The 21,934-nt window shown below is 36.6% G+C and overlaps 1 protein-coding gene across 2 annotated transcripts in view; it reads left to right on the top strand.

Annotated features, from left to right (window-relative positions):
• COL14A1 (collagen type XIV alpha 1 chain) overlaps positions 1-21,934 on the top strand; it is a 213,435-nt gene that overhangs the window by 36,332 nt on the left and 155,169 nt on the right. For both annotated transcript variants that reach the window (XM_063079077.1, XM_063079078.1), the window contains exon 5: positions 789-875. In XM_063079077.1, the coding sequence (XP_062935147.1) occupies positions 789-875 (87 nt within the window). The remainder of the gene's footprint in view (positions 1-788; positions 876-21,934) is intronic.

The raw sequence follows: 21,934 nt of genomic DNA on the forward strand, positions 1-21,934 counted from the left end.
TCTTGCTATTGGCTCACTTCTGCATATTCACAGGCTATTTTTTGTGCAGAAACCATTGCCATTTGGTGGCGGTCTCAACTGCCTCAAACAGTTTAAGGTGAAGCAATGGCAGGAAAGTTGTTGTGGAATTTCAAGCAGAAAATGCAGTGCAACATTAATCTAATGGTATAGGTTGGTATGAATATATTAAGGGGCCAAGGGACATTTTTGGTCACTGAATATTTCCCGATTAAAGTGACAAGGAAACATTACCATTCATTAACAGAGAAACATTTTGGTTTTTTTAAGTTTTAAAGGAAATTATTATGGTGTTCTCACCTTCTGTTACAGATATAGCAATTCCAAATGAGAATATTCTTGGCTAAGATCTTTCTAGAAGAGGGGCCAAGCTCATAGGCGAAATCCCAAGACTTGAATATATGGCTTGAGTCCTGTGCCAGCACTTACTGGTTTTATGAGATACGTTTTAGCCTCCTGGTCCTTCATTCCCTCATGTGTGAGATGGGGATAATCTCATGCTGACTTTACAGCAGTTATGAAGGATTATATTTATATGATACATCTGCCCATAGTGAATATTCAATCAAATTAATCCCTTAAGTGCTTCCCACACCTTCTCATGACAAGGTTGAACAGAATAGCAGTTCTAATATTTGGGGATGAGTTTGTACCATGGAGCTAATTTCTGTTAATATTTTTAGGCCTTGCAAGGGTTTCAGTAAAATTCATTGAATATTTTCTTTCAGACTTTAATGTAACATGTTGCTGTATTTCTACTTTTCTTCCAGTTGATGACTTAGAAAAAAGAAAGGATCCAAAGCCCAGAGTCAAGGTTGTGGACAAAGCAAATGGGAGTAAACTGTCTTCACCAGAAGGTCAGATATTTTTTTAATTAGCTTGTTTTGGGAGTTGAGTTATTTGATTACACAGGCAATACACACATACATGATTGTTGGTCCCATTGGAAGAGTTATATGATCTAATAAGAAAGTCGCCTTTGGACCCTTTCTGCCCCTCCCTCCTGCCTTCCCCACACACATGACTGTCATCACTTTGGTGTGTGACCTTTCAGTCACCTTTCTATGAATATACAAATATATATGTACAGCCTGTCATCTTATATTACGTGTTCGATACGTTGTTTCATCACGTTGAGACCTCTCCAGGTCACTACACGTAGGAGGCAGGGTTGCTCAGTGGTAAATTGCATGGGCTCTTACATTTGCATGCCTGAATCAAAGCCTGCCTTTGCCACTTTTAAACTTGAGTGATCTTATACTAGTCATCCAAATTTCTTTTTTTTTTTTTTTTTGTCTTTTTCGTGACCGGCACTCAGCCAGTGAGTGCACCGGCCGTTCCTATATAGGATCCGAACCCGTGGTGGCGGCGGGAGCGTCACAGTGCTCCCAGCGCCGCACTCTCCCGAGTGTGCCACGGGCTCGGCCCAGTCATCCAAATTTCTATGTCTTTTCCTCTGCTGTAAAATGTGGAGAATAGGATTTACCTCATAGAGTTCTTTGGAATAAAATGTGTTGATATATGTGAAATACCTAGGATACTGCCTCCCATCGAACAATGCTAGGTATTACTGTTAGTCTACCTCACTCCTTTCAGTGGCCAGATAGTATTCTATGGGATGGACTATTATAATTTATTGATTATTCCCTTGTTGATGCGAGTTTAAGTGTTTTCTAAGTTTCACTATCACAAACATGCAACAAGAAGTATATTTCTCACTGTGGAACTACAAGGTTAAAGGACATGCAAATTTTAGACTGCCAAATTGAATTAAAATTTTTTCAGTAATTTACACTTCTGCCAACAATGTATGATGGCACTTATTTCCATATATTCTTTCCAACTTTTGCAATCTCAGTGTTTTTAAAAAAATTCCCCCCCAAATTTTATTTTAATTTACATTTCTTTGATTACTAGTGAGGATGAGCATTTTTTTCATATCTTTAGTAGTCATTTGTTGTCTTTTCCTTTTCATTTTGTGCCTTTTAAAAAAAGTGAATGCATAAAAATTTTCTAAATATTTTGGATTTAAAACCCTTTTCTATTATATTGTTATATTTTTGAAAATATTTTCTCCTGGTGTGTTATTTGCTTTGCAACTTTATTCATCTTTTTGAGAATTTTTAATAAAATTTTAAAAAAATTTATGATACACATGCTATTCTGAACTTTTATGGTGTTTGTTGGTTTTGTAATTTTCTTAGATCATGAAACATTTTCTTACCTTTCTTCTAATGTATAGTTTTATATTTATATTGATTATGTTGTTTATTGAATGTGTCAGATGTAGAAAAATGTATACAAATATAATAAACACGTTTGTCCAGTTTAAGAAGATAAGCATGTTACAGTACAGTTGAAACTTGCTATTTATCCGTGTAGATTCCTTTTTCTCTCCTGTAGGAGGCTACCACTCTTCTGAATTCAGTGTTTATCATCCCAATATGTGTTTATCGTTTTACTTCATATATATGTATATATGCATCCTTAAACCATATTTACTTATTTGTTCGAAGTTTAAATTTTATATACACTTTGTCATAATGGTTGTATACAACTTACTTATATTTATCTAACATTAGACTTTTTTAAGTTACTCATGTTAATTTATGTAAAGCCAATTTATTTATTTGCTTTGCTATGCAGAATAGAATTCCACTGGATAAATATACCCCAAACTATATAACCCTTCTACTCATGATGTTGCCAATATTTTGCCATTGTTAATTTGTTATGAAGGTACTTCAAGAAGTTCATGGTAAAATAGAATTAAAAAAAATACAAATATTTCCATGAACTTTTTGAAGTACTTTCATAGAAATATCCTGGTTTATATCTCCTTATGTGCATGTCGTAGAATTTCTCTATAGTATACACCGTGAAATTGAGTTGTTCAGTTGCAGTATACGCATATTTTCACCGATTCTCTCTGTGGTATCTTTATTTTGTGTTTTATATCTAATATTAATTCCTTCTTTATTGTATCTTCCTTATTCTAACTTCTTGAATTAGATGCTCTCCCATTAATTGTTTATCTTTCAAGCTTTTTATTATATGCATTTTAAAGCTATAAATATTCAAGAACTGCTTGAACTGTATCACATTAATTTTGATATGTAGTATTGTTATCATGTAGCTCATATTGTTTTCTGACTTCTACTAGATTTTCTTCTTTGATCCATGACTTACTTAGAAATATGTTATTAATTTCTAAACATATGGAGATTTTAAAAAGTATATTAATTTGTCATTGGTGTCTAACTTTATTGCCTTGTGGTCAGAAAGCATGGTGTGTAGGAATATTCTTTGAAATTTTTTGAGACATTTTATTACTTAAATATGGTTAATTTTTAAAACCATTGCATTTGTCCTTGAGAAAAATGTGCATTTTAATCTTCCTCACTGATATTTGTCCATTTCTATTTGTAACTATGGCAATTTTGCTTTAAATACTTATAAACTAGATACATAGGAAATAAAAGTTGTTATATTTTCCTAGCGAATTTTTCTTATTATTTTGTAATGATTCCTTTTATTCTTAGTAATTCAATATTTGTCTCAAGGACTATTTTGTCAACTATCTGTATTCTCTTTCTCTCTTTCTCTCAATTAGATTTATGATAGTCTCTTTTGATGATCTGTCTTTTAATACTAATATTTTCTACCTCTCTAATTTTATAAATGACATTTTGAGTTCCTAATATCTGTCTTTTAGGACACTAATTATCTCTTTTCCTCTTTCTAATCTGCACTTTCGCCTGTTCTTTTCAAGGATGAAATCTTTTATTTCTAGAAATTATATTTTCTTCTTTTTAAGTCTGCTAGGAATTTTTAATAATTCTTTGTTCCCTTTTAATTTTTCTTATTATTTTGATATTTTAATCCTGTTTATTTTATACCTTGAACTCAATAGTTACATTATCTGAAGTGTTTTGGGTTACATTTTTCTGTTTCTTTTTTATACTGACTTTTATTTATGGTGCTTGTTTCTTTGTCTGATGTGTCACTTTGGTTTGTAAACTCATGTGTGGGAATTTTTCACAGCATGACTGAAGAGAACGCCTTTCCGAAAAGGTGCCCTTTGGTTGCTACCAACCTGGAAACATTTTATGTTAATTTTTTGCCTCAGAACACTCAGGCTTGTCCGATGTTGCAAATTCACAGGAGAGACAATTTTCCTCCACACAGGATGGGGCAGTCCAAACACTTTCCTTGTCATCTCCCTTGCTGGAGACCAGATATTTTTCAAGTCTAACATTTCATTATTGGTTGTGGCTCTTTAAGAGTACCTTTTTTACATGGGAAGTATCTATTACACCTCCCCACTTTGAATGCAACCAATGTCTTGTGTCCCATTCCAGCATGACCATTAAAAACTTTATAAATTCCTGGTTAAGGTAAAATCTGCCAGATATAGATTTCCCATTACAATAAATAAGTACTTGTAAGGAGATATTTTGAGACTATGTAAATATTGTTTCTCATTAAAATTTTACCCACTTGTTTTAGCATCCACTTGTGATTCTTGCCTGTGTCAGTTACTATTAAGATGTTTCTCAAATGGAAATTTTTCTAACTCCATTTTTCATTCTACATTTATTAGTTGGCATTCTACTGTAAGGAACATTTTTTTCTTTTTCTCACATTTATTTTTATATTTATATCTGTATTGTTTTTCTGGATTCTTTTGATGGATTATAATTCATTATTATCATTATTTGTTTTCATGCTCAAATTGTTCCAGATTTTCTCAGTGGGAGTTATTTCAAGCTGTCTCCTATGTCCTTTTACTATGTCTCCATCATTTTTTTAAGCTGTTTATTATTTTCAGGCACAAACTTTATATTCCAGGTTTTATTTTTTCTGCTTTGCCCTGAAATGAACCATTTCTTCCAGGAGTCCTGGGTTTTTTTTCATGGAGAATGGTATTTAGAAACTAAGATGTGGGTGTTAGGTGTGCTTATTGCTTGTGGGATGTCACACCATTATCTGTCTATCTATCTATCAATCTATTTTGTATCTTATTTCTATCTTATACCCATACCACAGGGTTCATTCTGGCCCTCCCGATTTCCATATTTATAACTCCCTTTTCAAGAGAGGGAGAAACATGGCTTCCAACTTTCTAGATGTATCCACTTATGTGCTCAGTCATAGAAATAGTGCTAGAATTGCTAATCTGTACATGCTGTAAAACAGACAAACAAATAAATCTGTTAACTAGAGTTCAATATTTGCTTTTAGTCTGGGGTATGTGATATCTGTGTTCAAAAAGATCTTGGGTTAGTTCTTTTCTTCCCTATTCTGTGGTTCTGTTAATCATTTTTAATACAGTTAGATTAATTTGTGAGTATGTAAAACATTGATGTGGTCCCAAAAGTAAAATAGTATACAAGAGGGTAAATGCTCAAAAAGAAGGATCACATCCCCACTCCTTCTATGCAGCTTTCCTCACCGCTTCTAAATAACCAAACTCATTAGTTCCTGAATTATCTCTTCTGTGCTTCTTTATGTAAAAACAGATTTGTTAGTATTTTTTATGGAGGATGTTACAAGCAATAAGTTCTCAGCTGAGCTTTGGATTAGCATTGTTTTTCCACTCGGTGCTTACAGAATGGCATTTGAGGTGAAATCTATCTTTTACTTGTGGATTAAAGTTTGGCTCTAGAAATTATTGGCTATAGCTATTTATACCTAAATTGTCCTAACTTCTGCATTCTTTTCCCTAATGCACCTTCCTCTTGCCCTTCCAAAACCTAAGATTGAATGAAATGAATTACAAGCAAGGATGTGGAAAATGGAAAAGCGAGGGTAATATTGGCATGTGTTCTAATAAATACTAATGAGCATCTGGAGAAGGAAAATTGACTCAGCTGTCCATTTGCTTCCTCACTGCAGACATGTGTATGAAATGGCCTTTCCTGAGCCTACTTTTTGGCAGGTAGTATCTCAGGGTGTTTATTGTAGTGATGAGGACCTGAGCTAGGGCAAGAACTTTCAGGAGGTTGTGGAAAAAAGGTGGCTTCCTCTTTCAGGTGAGGGCTCCCCTGAGATGTGTGCAGGGGCAGTGCGGGCTTTGTGAGGGCACTTGTCGAATAGGAGAATTATCTTAAGAAGTAAGTTATAAACAATGGTGACAATCCAGGCCAGGCCAGAAGTAGGGCTCTCAGAAGGTAGAGGGAGAATATTAGTGAGGCCCACCGGAGACAGAAAGACCCTTCTCACCCAGGTCTTTAATGCAGCACTTAGAATAAGCCCCTCTTCCAAATGTGGCAGTCGTATGATTCACATTGAACTAAACTGCTCTTTGTTTTCTCTGCAATCTACAATTTTCTGGTACAAGATACAATCAGACATCAGATACAATCAGACATATTTCAAATATTTTAGAATTTTAGTTTAAATACAGAGCTAAGATCCTTAACAGAAGTTGCAGTGCAGTTAAATAGTTACTTGTTTTCAGTCTACTGTGTATGTTTCTTCAATAATCTAGGACTAACTTCCAAACAAAAGTGGTATTTGCTTTTGAGCATAATATTGGCACATTTGCATTAATGGCTATTTCTCTATTATTGTCCAAACTGCTTTCTCTAGTTATTTTTGAGTTTTGTGCAAGAATGCAGAACCTATTGAAAAAGATTATGAGACAGATAGGAAAAGTAGCATAAGGTTTCTTTTATTTTCTCCCTCTTGGTGTTTTTTTCAATTAAGATCACTGAATCTTTTTTTTTTTTAATGGATTTTCAAAAAATAAGCTCTCTACAGTGAGAAGATAAGTGGGTGGGTCCTGGTGTTCTCATTTTCTGGGGGAAAAAATCAGATGAACTTAAATTATTCTTTCCAGAAGTCAGGAAGCTATGGCCCACGGGCTAAGTCCAGTTCTTTGACTGCTTTTTCAAATTAGGTTTTATTGGAACAGAGCTATGCTCATTCCTTTGCATATTGTCTATGGCTGCTTTCCCACAAATATCAGAGTAGTTGCAACAGAGATCATATGGCCTGCAAAAACTGAAATATTTTCTATTGTGCTCTTTTCAGAAAAAGTTTGCTGATTGATCCTTGCCTTAGAATGTTTTAAACTTGTGAATGTGTTGGAACAGAATCCTTAGCTAAACTGAGTAATTAATTGCTTTTCTAAGGACAGCTGGTCTATTTTGCCATTTCCAGTAACAATTTCATAGGATGTATTCTCACATACATAACTTCAAGAGATTCTAATTCTTATACTCCCACTTTTTTTTTTTTTAACATGAAACATGAGAACTCCCAAGAGTTAGTTGTTAGGGTTAAATGAGTTAATATGTGTAAAGTGCCTAGAACATAGTAACAGCTATGTATAAGTACTTGCTATTAATATGAGTATTAGAATGTATATTTTGCATGAGTTAATGTCATCATACACCCATCTTCTATGTTATTGATTTAACAATGAATGCTTAGAGGAGGTTTGGTGATTAATTACCCTCTAGTGTTGAGCACTGAATTAGTCTCTGGGGATTAAGTAGTAAGCATAGCAGGCTGAAAGTCTACCCTCACAGAGCTTACAGAGTCTAGCAAGGGCTCACCACATGTACCCAATGCCCTCTCTTGTACAAGAGCCAGTTCTGAATTATACATAGTCATCGTGGTTGAGTGTTGTGAGGACATATGATTATTCTAAGGGCTCACTTACCTCACATTAATACTTTTATGGTTCTTGGCTCACAGTTAAGAGATCTATTTGAAATTTTATCACCTTTTCCACTAGCTGTTATGGGCCTTAGATCTGCCAAACCCTCGACTGTGAGTACAGTTTGGCAAAAGTAGGACTGATGGGGATTTAAATTATGGTTATTATAGTTAGGCAGGAGTCAGAAGATGAGCTAAAGCTCAGGGAAATTGGTGGGTTTTGTAGGCTAATGTTGGCTGGATCCTGACTTCACTTCTAGAGGTGAGGGGGAAAGAATTGGGTGAAGTCATAAAAAGGGACATAGGGGTTAAGTCATGGCCTGGAATTCTTGCATTAAAGGGTTTAGAAGGATGCCTGGCTCAATAGAGTTATGTCTGTAAGTGTTTCTTCCTCCACCTCTTCCTCTCCTCCTCTCTCTTCTTTTTTCTCTTCCCCTGGCCCTCCCTTCTTCTTCGTCCGCTTCCCCTTCCTCCTTTTTTTCCCCCTTCCTCTTCCTTTTCTTCTTCCTTCTCCACATTCTCATCGTTATTATAATTATTACTATCTAGGTAGCTGAAATGGTATTCCAGCAGCAACACGAGGGTCGACAGAAAATCGCTGCTAATCAGTGAAGGGTATGAGGAAGCCCCTGTCTATGCCCGTGCCTTGCATGAGGAAAAAGTCTCCTTGCAAATGCACAAGCACAGGGCTTTGCCACACACAGATTAGGCATTTGGATTGACATTCATCACCTCCTCTGGGATCCTCCCATTGAAGAAATTAACGTAGAACTTACTCAGAGCTGGTAAAAGCAGTGGGATGCCTGGCAGAAGCAAATACAAAATCACATTTGAGGCACATGTGGTCAGCTCAAATTCTAAAGATTGCCACAGATAAAACAATGCCAAAGAAGAGTTCATAACTAAAAGTTTTAAAACACGGAAGTAAACCATGTGCCATGAGTAAGAGACAGAAGACACAAAGATGGTGATCTTGGAATCCCATGAATTTCAATTTTGGAATGATTACATAAAGACTACATAAGAAATAGCAATATTATTATTTTAAAGTCATAGAAGTATTCAAAACAAGGGAAGAAAAGAATGAAAGACTGACAAAGAACATAGGTAGATTTGAAAAGGAACCAAATGAACATAAAGATTTCTGAAGAGGGTAAATAAAAAAGCCATGGCAGAATCATACTGGTGAAACTGTAGGATACCAAAGACAAAGATAATATCTTAAAGGACAAAAAAGGGACAAGTAGGAAGAAAAGAACTGTTGAAGCCGTTTCTAAATGATGGAGAACTAGCTATATGCAATTATCTACCCTACAAATCTCTGGAGTATTAAAAAGACCCCACTGCTTTAAAAAGATGATGTTAATTGACTTGAATGAAACCATGGCAACAGCAACAAAAAAAGATTTGATTCCATTGGGAATACTGCTAGTCCATAACATATTTAAAATATTTTCACCTAAATGTAACAAGGCTATTGACAAAATGGTATGGAGGTTCCTCAAACAATTGCAGATAGATCTACCATATGACCCAGCTATCCCACTGTTGGGAATATACCCAGAGGAATGGAAATCATCAAGTCGAAGGTATACCTGTTCCCCAATGTTCATCGCAGCACTCTTTACAATAGCCAAGAGTTGGAACCAGCCCAAATGTCCATCATCAGAAGAGTGGATATGGAAAATGTGGTACATCTACACAATGGAATACTACTCAGCTATAAAAATGAATGAAATACTGCCATTTGCAACAACATGGATGGACCTCGAGAGAATTATATTAAGTGAAACAAGTCAGGCACAGAAAGAGAAATACCACATGTTCTCACTTATTGGTGGGAGCTAAAAATTAATATATAAATTCACACACACACACACACACACACACACACACACACACACACACACACACAAAACCGGGGGGGGGGGAGAAGATATAACAACCACAATTACTTGAAGTTGATATGACAAGCAAACAGAAAGGACATTGTTGGGGGTGAGGGGGGGAGGGAGAAGGGAGGGAGGTTTTGGTGATGGGGAGCAATAATCAGCCACAATGTATATCGACAAAATAAAATTAAAAAACTAAATAAATAAATAAATAAATAAGTAAGGGGAAAAAAAATTGTAATTCACAATGTTTATTTATTGGTCCTCATTAGAGCTATTAAAATACTTTTTTAGTTCTCAGAATCTGTGTGGCATTCATTTCTTTTCTTCTTTAGACTTAGTTTCCCTTTAGTTTATGATCCACCTTTACTGAAAAAATTATAGACGATAAATTGGTCAGGAATCTTTTGGCTTCAGTTAAAGTAACACATTTCAGGTAGTTTATGCACAAAAAGAAATGTATTGGCTTGTGTATTTGAACCATTGTTTGATCTAAGGTCTCAATCCAGCATCAGTTCCCTCTCTTGCCCTCCATCTCCTAGCTCTGCTTTCCTCTGGGATGGCTTTATTTCTAGGCAAGGTTTCTAAGGTGGTAGGTAAGGAAGCCCCCCAAAAGTTCCAGAATTACATGGTAATGAACAACCCCAATCTCATAGGGGAGGAGGCCTTTTTCATGTTAGTTTCAGAAAATGTCTCAAGAAGAGTTTTGGTTGGTCCATCTTGATTTATCTATGCCCATCCCTGAACCAATTGCTGTGAGCAAAGAAAATGCAATGATCTGATTGGCCATACTAGGAGCTGCAAGGATGGGATCAGCCCTAACTGAAATACTTGGACTGAGAATAAAATTGGGCAAACACATTTAAGTCGACTAAAGTGACTTATAAAATATTTTTATGATTTTCTTTAGATTATCTCCCAAATGTGCACTATTAAGATGAACTTGTTTTTGCCCCCTCAGGGAAGAATTGAAAAATTTCAAAAAGCAAAGTTTCAACCATATGAACTAAAATTTGACCATTAAGTTACCTTTAAAATAACATCTTAACACACACACACACAAAACCGGGGGGGGGGGGAAGAGATATAACAACCACAATTACTTGAAGTTGATACGACAAGCAAACAGAAAGGACATTGTTGGGGGGGGAGGGAGAAGGGAGGGAGGTTTTGGTGATGGGGAGCAATAATCAGCCACAATGTATATCGACAAAATAAAATAAAAAATAAAATAAAATAAAATAAAATAAAATAAAAGAACATCTTAAATTTCCCTTAGCTTCAGGAAAAAACGATTTTCTTTTGAAAACAATGATCTAACACATGCATTCTCAATGGAGGTGATATTGCTTCCCAAAAGGCAAAAATTGGTTCTTGGGTTGGAAGATGAAAAATTGGATTCCTTTTATGTATAAAGCATAGATATACATAAGTACATAAGCAGCTGTACAGTATATCTGTGGTATTAAAATTTCATAAGGATGCGATTAGGAAAAAACGTCTAAAAAGGCTCCTGATGAGGTTGATAATTTAAAAGGTTGAAAAACACTGATCTAGCACAGCAAACATGTAACAAAGGTTCTAATGTAACTTTAGCCCTTTTCCTCCTCACTTGTGCCTTCTGAATATCCCATAACATTTTGTAAAACACAGCCACTGCAAAGGTCGTCTACCGAGCGCAAGGCAGTGAACATATGTTAGGGTTCCTGGAGTCTCACCATGCTCAGGCAAGAAATCCGAAAAGAAGAATGGCTTTCCAGCCTGAGGTTTAAGAGGAGAAACAATGAGATTGTTAGGAGAATAGTTTTGTTTTCTCATAATCTAACTTCTTTTTCATTGTCCTTGTTCTTGGTGTCAGTCTGGCTTAATAGACAGCACACAAGTTTTTGGTCAAACACCCCCTTGGAATCCCTTTGCTTCCTACCCAGTTGTGCAATCTTAGGCATATTAATTCTCTAAGCCTCAGTTTCCTCATTTGTAAAATGAACATAATTGTCATGAATGACATGCAGGGTTACTGAGAGGATTAAATGCTATTGTGTATGCAACATGCTGGGTACACAAGGAAAGTTAGTTCCCACCCCCTTTCTCTTTCCTTCTTTTTGTGCATGTCTTCTTAAAAAAATAGCATACAGAATGCAGCAGTGTCTTACATTATAGATCTTCAGTAACTATTTGTGGAATATTTATTGGCTTCTTTCAGGCTCAAGGAAAGAAGGTTGTTTTTATTTATTTTTTATTGAATCATAATTGATTATACATATTTTGGGGGTTCAATGTTGATGTAGGTTGATCGAATCAATATTATTAGCATATATATTATTACAAATCATACTTATTCTTTATGCCCTTTGTCCATTCTCTCCCCATCCCTCCTCCCTCCCTCCTCCCCCCTCTAGTTACCCTAGATTTCTTCTCTCCTGCTGAAAGAGTAATGGTTACTCTGTTGATTTGTGGCCTCGATGATCTGTCAAATGCTGTGTGTTCAGGTCCCCCAATATTATCATAAAGCAGATGCTTCTTCTGTCACTCTGGAATGGGCTTTGTGGAGAGAGACATCATCTTCTTTTCTTTGGTTTCGGCTGGTGACTCTCCTCGTGCCTATGCGCTCAAGTGGCTGGCGGGCCATCTGCATGGTGGTTTTGGCATCTAGCCACTTTTGCGGCAGCCATGGCTATTGCGCTGGTTGTGGTAGGCCACCCACATTGAAGTGGTGTTATTGGCGTGCTCCTTGCTTGAATGCAGGAGTGGGGGATGGTCCCATGAAAGAGAACTGTTTTTAGTTAAATAATTTTTATTAAAGAAAAAAGATTACTGGTTTTTTGTTTTTTTTTTTTGGCCAAGCATTATAGTTTATGCATTCAGGAGTTTTTGAAAAACGAGACAGGATTGCTCATTCAGAAAATAATCATTGAACACCTGCAAAATATACTGTACCTATGTATACAATTATACCTATGCACTCCTGAGGGTAAGAGGATGAAATTCTCCTAGCATTAGACTGCCAGTTTTCTCCCACTTCCACCCTCGCTGCCCTTGATAAGCTAGTTATAAAGAATTTTGATGCCTTTTCCTCTGGCCTTCAGCAAAGTTTATCCTTCTCAACCTGTGAATTCTCTGGTATTAAGAAGTCTCAGCTCTGTCTGAAATAGGCTTTTCAAATGTCTTCATTTTTTAAAGAACTTGTAACATATCACTTTAAAAAAAATCAGATACTTTATAGCTCTGAGTACTGCTATTGATTTTGGCAGAGTTTGTCTCCGTAGGAATGCCTGGGCTTGTCTGATTAGTGCTTTCCTTTTTGTCAAAGAATTTTCTGTTGAACATCTTGTCTCTGTACCTGCAGGGTGTTGGTGTAAAATTGAGCAGATGTTTTGGCCTTAGCAATTGCAAAATGTCAGGATCTGTTCGTTATTTACGAATTGGAGTAACAGGGATGATTGAGTTGTTGCAGTTTGCAGAAAATTACCTTAAACAACCAAAGTACAGTAAACATATAGCCAAATCATGCAGTACTATATTCAGAGCTGAAAATAAATGGGAATATAATACACTGGCTCCTGAAGTTGAGCAAATATTATTTTTAAATAGAAGAAGCAATCAGGCAAAATAGCCTCTTATGGGTCAGTATTAATGTAAGAAAATCAGGAAATAATTATATAATTGTACAAATAAATTTTTTTTTTAAAAGATGACCAGTAAGGGGATCTTAACCCTTGAGCTGATGCTGTCAGCACCACGCTCTCCCAAGTGAGCCACAGGTTGGCCCCAAATAAGACTTCAAATCACACTTTATTTAAAGGTGTTTAAGAAGTACCACATATTTTCAAAGGAAGTAAAATATGTTTAGGAATCTTGCATTGAAGTAGGTAGAGTTTGGAGAGGGTAGGTAAGATGGGGGGATAAAAATTGAGTCAAAAGTCTCAAAATGGGAATGTTGTTGGGGGAAAGAAGAGAAATATTGGGATGAAATGATAAATATGGACAAGTCAAGTGAAGTGGAAAGGAAGAGCTTTGAAAAATACAATTAATAGTTTAGGCTCACGTTGGTAGGTGGAGGAAGAAATAATCTTGAAATTTAGTGCTGGAAGTCACTTTGAGAGTGTATAGTTCAACCAAATGACAGAATGGCACAGGATCCTCAGCCATTTCTTCAAGTGCTGTTCCATATCTGTTTTCAAGAACAGAGATCCTATTATTTCCTGAGGCAGTAGTCTTTGGATATCCTGTCTGTAACTGAGTTGAAATCTGCCACCTTGTACATTACTGTGGGCATATAGCACACTACTAATCCATCTTCGGTATGACAGCCCTTTAAATATTTGAAGACAGCTGTCATGTCTTCTCCCGGTCCTATGGATTAGAGCAGAGGAGAAATGTGATGAATGTGGTGTTTATGGGATAGTCAGTTATGTTAAGATGCAGGGTTTTGAGTGACAGCTGAAATGCACTTTTGGCAGTGGTGCAGCAATTGGACTTCACATTCCTGCAAGGTGTTATGATGTTATTCATCCCAGGTTGAATACAGGACAAACAAGTATAGCTTTGATTTTGTGCTATCTTTAATCTTTTCCTCCTCCCCTTCCTTCCTTCCTTCCTTCCTTCCTTCCTTCCTTCCTTCCTTCCTTCCTTCCTTCCTTCCTTCCTTCCTTCCTTCCTTCCTTCCTTCCTTCCTTCCTTCCTTCCTTCCTTCCTTCCTCCCTTCCTCCCTTATTCCCTTCCTTCCTCCCTCCCTTCCTCCATCCACCCTTTCCTTCTTCTTTTTCTTCCTTTCAAATACTTTTCTTTTTTTCTGTGACAGTACTTGAATAGCACAACAGCTAGACATCTCAGGCCTTGGAGTCAGTCCTGGATTTGAATTCAGTTATTCCACTTGCTCCTTGTGTGGTGGTGGGCAAAGTTTTGAACCTCGCTAGTCATTTAACCTTTCTTTCTCTATGAAGTGAGAAGGAGGCCTACCTTATAGGATTAATATCAGGCTTAAATGGAAAAGATGTTTGCAAAGCATCTGATGAAAGCAGTCACTAAATGGTAGGTTTTAAATTGTTATTGTAAAAAAAGAAAAGGAAGCAATGAAAAGTGTCTGTCACCGTCAATAAATAAATAACTATATGTACTAGTCAGGACTCTCAAGAAACAGAACCAACAGTATGTATATGCAAGGTTACTTCAAAAATTTCATGGAAAAATGGAATTGAAAGATAATATGAATCTTTCCCTGAATTTTTTGAAGACTCTTCATGTGTCTGTGTGTGTGCATGTGTATGTGTGTATGCATGTGTACACATGGAGAAAGAGATTTACTGTAAGAAATTGCTCACATGAATATGGAGGTTGAGGGGTCCCAAGATCTACAGTCAACAAGCTGGAGACCCAGGAGAGCCAATGGTGTAGTTTTAGTCCAAATCCAAAGACTTAAGAACCAGGATAGCTGATGGTGTAAGTTCCAGTTCAAAATCCAGCAGGCTTAAGACCCAAGAATAGCTAATATTTCAGTTCAAGTCTGAAGGCTGGAAAGGACTGATGTCCCAGCTCAGGGCAGACAGGCAGAAGGAATTCTCTCTCTCAGTCTTTTTGCTCTACTTGGGCCTTCAGTTAATTAGATGAGGCCCACCCACATTAGAGAAGGCAATCTGCTTTATTCAGTCTCCCAATTCAACTGTTAATCTCATCCAGAAATACTCTCAGAGACACATCTAGAATAATGTTTGGCCAGATATGTGGGCACCCCATGGCCCAGTCATGTTGACACAAAAAATTAACCATCACACTATATAATACATTCCTAGGAAGTAAGACGTTCTGTAAAGAAAAATAAAACAGGATAAAGGAAGAGAGTAATGGGGAGTGTTGTTTTAGTAGGGCAGTCATCTATCGGGGATGCTTTTCAAAGGTACGTTGCCACCAAGAATGGATTAAATGAGTACTAAGCTCGCCCTGAGTAATGCAAACTCCAGACGCAACTGAAACGAGCCCCTTGCTCCACGTCCACTAGATAGACAATTTCTGATGTTATCTCATACCTGACCATCCATGTTGCTTTCTGCGAGGACAACTTCCGTGGTGGCAATAGCATGGTGTGTTGGAAAAGCCTTATTGGACCAAACATTTAGAACATCTGGTATCCAGTCCTGGCTCTACCAGTAACCAATGAGTCAGTCACTTGTTCTCTCTGAACCTCAATTTTATTTTCTAAAAATAGGAACAATAATGGCTCCTCATAGGAATGTTGTGAGAATCAGAATGTGCCAATGTATTAAAAAAAAAAAACCTTTTAGAATGAAATTCTGCCATTTGCAGCAACACGGATGAGTCAGGAGAAAATTATGTTGTGTGAAATAAGCCAGACAAAGAAACAGAAACACCGCATGTTCTCACTCATAACTGGCTTCTAGGAAGGAAGGAAGGAAGGAGGAAAGGCAGGGCGGAAGGAAGGAATGAAGGAAAGAAATAAAAGAAAAATCCACAACAATACATTGAACTTTCAGGAGAGAACAAGCCTAAGGATACTAAAGATGGGCGGGATGGGGTTTGGGAAGTGATAGGTTGGGCAAAGGGCATAAAGAAATACCACAATTTGTAAGAATGAATATGCTAATAATAAATTAAGAAAATAATAAAACCCTTTTAGAACCATTGAGCATTTGGCGGGTAGAAGATGATGTTAACTCTTTGAAAAAAAATCTTCAGTGATGTGGCTGTAGCCAATTTCTGCTTGGTAATGGCGAACTTCCAAGAGTTCTGCACCATATTCACAGGGATTTTCTTTTACTCTTGGTTTGGAAACTTGAATTTAACCTCACAGGAGACTTAAGTGAAAAATCGTTCTGTGACCACAGTTTTCCTTCAAATGTCTTGGTTAGTGAATGGCCTAGCTAGATATTTTGTTAGTGGCATAGAAAAAAATAATTCAAAGCCACTAAATGAATCCTAGACCAGTTGTGGTGAAATCACTGTGGGGTTTTCTGACTGCATAGTAAGACAGTGTGAGTGAAAATAGTACACACTCTCCTTTCATTCAGCTTAGCCTCCAGCACTGGGAAAATATCAGGGAAGACAGGCAGCCCTCCCAATCCCTAAATAACTGTAATCCACTTTCCCAGTGTGGTAGTGTGGCAGGGCAGGAGGAGCGACCACATGTAATTGAGCCATCATAGCTCATTTCTCTAGTGCCCTGTGAGAGGTATGAATTGTATGAACAGAGGAATCCTTGTTTAACAACACAATTTAATTTAGTGCACATTCATTGAGGTATATTACGCCAAGAAGGGAGCAGGACAAAGGGGCTAAAAAGATAAGACACAAAAGCCCTCACTCCTCAAGATGTTCAGTCTAATCAAGGAGACAGAAATGGAAGCAAGTCTTAATATTCCAGGGCAATGAGTACAGTGGTCCCCACTTAACTGCAGGGGATACATTGCAAGGTCCCCAGGGGATACCTGAAACCGCGGGTAGTACTGAATCCTGTATATATACACACAGTTTTTTTCTACACATAAAAGCCTATGATTAGGTTTAACGTATAAATTAGGCACTGTAAGAGATTAATAACAATAATAATAAAATAGGACAATTAAAACAATATGCCAACATCATACTCTTGCAACTTTGGGGCCATTACTGAGTAAAATAAGGATTATTTGAACACAAGCACTGCGATACCATGACAGTGATCTGATAACCATCTGATAACCTAGATGGATACTAAGTAATTAACAGGTGGACAGACATGCTGGGAAAAGGGATAACTCACATCCTGGGGCAGGATGAAATGGGATGGCGCAAGATTTCATCATGCTACTCAGAGTGGTGTGCGACTTAAAACTTATGAATTGTTTATTTCTGGAATTTTTCATTTAGTATTTCAGACCATGGTTGACTGACGGTAACAGAAACTGCAGAAAACAAAACTGCAGATAGTACAAATGCAGAGGCAGTAGAAAGGGGCAGGTGACGAGTCCCATCTGAGGACTGCGGGAAAAGATTGATGGAGCTGGTGAAGTGCAGCCTGGGTTTTGAAGGATGAATAGGAGTTTATGTGGCAGAAAAAGTCTTCTGTCAGTTCTCCCTTTTCTATTTTCACTATGTCGGTGAATAGTTTTCTCCATAAATACATTGTAAACATTTCTGTATATGAGAGTAGTTCAAAAAGTTTGTGGAAAAATAGAATTAAAAGATAATACGAATCTTTCCGTGAACTTTTTGAAGTGCCCTCATAAACCCTAATTAGGTCTTTAATTTGAATGCCATTAAAACGAGATGAATAATATGGTTTAAAAGGAAGACATTTAATTTGGTATTTTCATACCATTCTCTTTAAAGTAGCACTACCACCATACAGCTAGTCTGCATATGGTTTTGTTTATTTCTATAAAGTGTCTTTTAAAATATGATTTAATGTTCTTTTATTATAGTCCATTTCCTTTCACTGAGAGCTTAAGGTGCCTGAAGTCAGGAACTTTGTTGTGTCCCTGGTTGCCCAGACAGCGCTAGGTACATAGTAAGCACTAAATAAATATACTCTTAATAAATTAATAAATTTCACCCAGCAAATTAGTTGCATAATATCAAATTAATAAACATGGGCTTAGAGTTCCTTATGATGTCAGTAACAATAAAATTAGTATACAATTACTGCTAGAGGGACGCTTTTCACATGGGCTGCTTTAGTATCAGGTACCTTCATTTGGGAGGGAAAGTCTTAGATCACTGGAGATGTTGCAGACAACACACATCAGCTGTGGACACAGCCGGGGCAAATCCTAAAGAGATGCTGCTTTATATTAGAGGCTTTCTAAATTTATATAATGTAGGGTGCCTTCCTGAAGTCAATATAGCCCTATGGTAAAGAACATTGAATGTGGGGACATATTACCTACATTCAAATTCCAGGTTTGCCACTTCTTAGCTGTGTGACACCCTGGGAAAATCATGAAGCCCTTGTATGTCGTAATTTTCAGCTGCGAATGGGACTGATAATAATAGTATTTGTCTGGTAGAGTTGTTGCAAGGATTAAGTCAGTAGATAAGTGTGAAGGGCTTAACATTTGATATAATGATGTACACAACTTTCAGAGATGGAATGTTATGAAATCATTAGTTCTCCCAAACCTCCTCATCATGCAACTCTGAGGGTGGAAAACATAATGGGAATTGTTCCTCCTGGACTTGTGCAATCGTGCCTTCTGATTCTATCTGTAACATGAGACTATCATTATCCTTGTAATCTGGTTTACAAATTGAGTGCTTTCCTTTGATTGTGTTCAGCTACTTAAGCATCTTTGTTTACACCACCTATATTTTCAGAGTTGCTTTTTAGATAAAGCCCATGTTAAGCCAAGAGCTGAATTAAAATACAGTTCAAGAGGTCATTTTCTCTGGCCCTTTTCTTTAACTTTAAATACAGCATTGAGGACAAAAAGGATTTATTTTATTTAAAAAGTTAATTATGGTATATTGTTCTAACAATAAAATCATATATCCTTATTCCCTTTTAATGCAGATTTAAAGTACATTTGGCTGCTGCATTTCACACAACATTCACCTAGGCTCCCAGGCGTATCTGGTTTTCTTTTCTACCACTGGATTCTTTTAACACATTTGAAGGCGCCTAATGTTTCTATTCTGATTGGTGTCTTTCTGTTTAAGAATGGTGAAATGGGTAACATGTTTGCTGGGGTAAGGTGATATTATTTGTCTTCAGTTTTGAATCTGGGCTCCTGTTTTTAGTAGATAATGATTTGAATATATTTCTTAAAAGATTCACTATTGAAGCTGGAATTATGTTTGAGATGTGTGATTATTGAATACAGAAGCTTTAAAATTACCTCTTTGCCCCAAGTATTTGAACATGCCTCTGGCACAGACAGATACTGCTGACAAGACAAATACTGCACATCCTAAATAAAAAAATTCTACCTATGCTAAACCTTCTTATAGCTGAACACACTCCATTTGTGCCTATTACGATGGAAAATAGTCATTAGGGTTCATTTTGGATGCATCTTAGAACTAATCATGTGTTTGGATGTATCTTAGAACTAATAACCAGGGTTTAGGATATTTGAAAAAAATACTGTTTTCACCATTCCCAAGTGAGAGTGTACTAATCTTGAAGAAAAATCATAGTTTGGAATGCAAACCAATAATAGATTTTGAACTTTTGAAATCCTTGAAAAGAGCATCTTTCTACCGATGTAACAGATACTAGTCTTTAAATTAGAACTCTGGACATAAGTTTTCATTTCAAATGAAACATGCTGAGTTATAGCTTGCTTTTAAGGCTCTTGGTGCTTAAACTGTGTGACATAAACACTAAAATTATTTTTCTAGATAATGTTGTGCATGCCAGATTGGATTTTTTCCTCTTCTTTTAAAGTTACTTATTTATTTTTAATGGCATAGTTAGCATTCAGGCCCTCACTTCTCCAAATCTAAGACCTTGACCATAACCTACGACTAATAATATGGTACTGCTGCTGTGCCAACGCCTTGGTTCCCTCACCCAAGGCATTTGCCAATTTGATCCTGTCTCCATCATTCCCTTGCTTTCCTTTTTAGAAAGGTCTACAACGTCTACGAAGGTATTTCAAAACATTTGTGGAAAAATGGAATTGAAAGATAATATGAGTCTTTCCATGAACCTTTTGAAGTACTCTTGTACATATGTTTAAAAACTGAATATTTTTACATAAGTTATTTTTATGTTTATAGAAAAAAATATCATGTAAAATGTAATCTTCGGGACTTACTTTTTTTCCCCACCAAATAGTGATACGTTGCTAAGGTTTATTCAGACTGCAGATTCCGGTGTAGCTGTTCAGTTTTGCAGTTTTATAATATTTCGTTGTATGCCGTAGTTATCGATCCACTTTCCTATTGATGGGTGCTTGAGTTGTTTCCACCTTTTTGCTATTGTGAACAGTCCTACGACTAAACTTCTTCTACTTGCCTCCTGTTGTATGTGTGCGGGTGTTTCCCTTGTTATAGACTTAACAGTGCACTTGCTGGGCGACAATATAGGTGAATATTCAACATTAGAAGGAAATGTCAAAAATGTGCTCAAAGAATTAGCAACAATTTACATTTTCACTAGCAATGTGCAAGAGATCCTAAGGGTCCATATCTTTTTCTACAATTGGTATTACTAGACTATTTATTCTTTATGCTTTTTTAATTGAATTTTTGATTGAGATAACTGTTGACTCACATGGAGCTGTAAGGCATGATACAGAAAGATCCCCTGTCCCCTTTATTTCCTTTTATCCTGATTTTCCATCAATGGTATTGTTTTGCTAAACTCTAGTACAACATCAGATCAGCATGTTGATGTTGATACAGTCCTCTGACTTATACTGACTTCTCACTTTCACTTGTATTCGTATGTGTTATTTAGTTCTATACAATTTGATCACATGGGTATGTTTGTGTATCCACAACTGCAGTCAGGGTACTGAACAGTTCCATACCATAAAGATGCCTTGATTTTCCCTTTTATAACCACACCCACTTCTTTCCCACCCAGCCAACCCCATTCCTAACCCTTGGAAACCATGAACCTCAATTTCTGAAGCTTTTTCACTTAAAAAACGTTACGTAAGTGAAACCATGCAATACATAACCTTTGCGGACTGGCTTTCTTCACTCAGGATAATTCCCTGGAGTGCCATCAAAGTTGTTACATATATCAAAATTTTGTCCTTTTTATTGCTGAGTAGGATCCCATAGTGTGAATGTTTGTTTAACTATTTACCTGTTGAAAAACATCTGGACTAATTCCAGATTTTTCTTTTTTGTGTTTTTCTGTGGCTTGATTCATTTTTGATTTGATTCTAGTTTTTGGCTACTGTGAATAAAGCTGCTACGAACATTCGTGTATAGTTTCGTGTGTGAACATAAGTTTTCATTTTTGGCATAAACGTCCAAAATTGAAATTATTGGATAATACGGTATTGGCATGTTTGCTGTCTTAAAAAACTGCCAAGCTGTTTTCCAGAGTGGTTGTACTATTTTACATTCTACCAGCAATGTATGAGTGAACCATTGTCTTCGTGTCCCCACCAGCATTCATTGTCACTATTTTTTATTTTAGCCATTGAGATAGGTATGCAGTGATGTCTCGGTGTGATTTTAATTTGTATTTCCCTAATGGCTAGTGGTGATGAACGTCTTTTTTGTGTTCTGTATACCCTCTTCAGTAAAATGTCTATTTATAACTTTTTGCAATTTTCTAATTTTATTTATTTATTTATTTACTATTGAGTTTTGAGAATTCATTATGTATTCTTGATATTAGTCCTTTGTTGGATGTGTGGCTTGCAAATATTTCTCCCAGTCTGTAGCCTGTCTTTTCATCC

Source organism: Cynocephalus volans, chromosome 15 (genome assembly GCF_027409185.1).
Source record: "Cynocephalus volans isolate mCynVol1 chromosome 15, mCynVol1.pri, whole genome shotgun sequence".
In the NCBI taxonomy this organism is placed as follows: domain Eukaryota; kingdom Metazoa; phylum Chordata; class Mammalia; order Dermoptera; family Cynocephalidae; genus Cynocephalus; species Cynocephalus volans.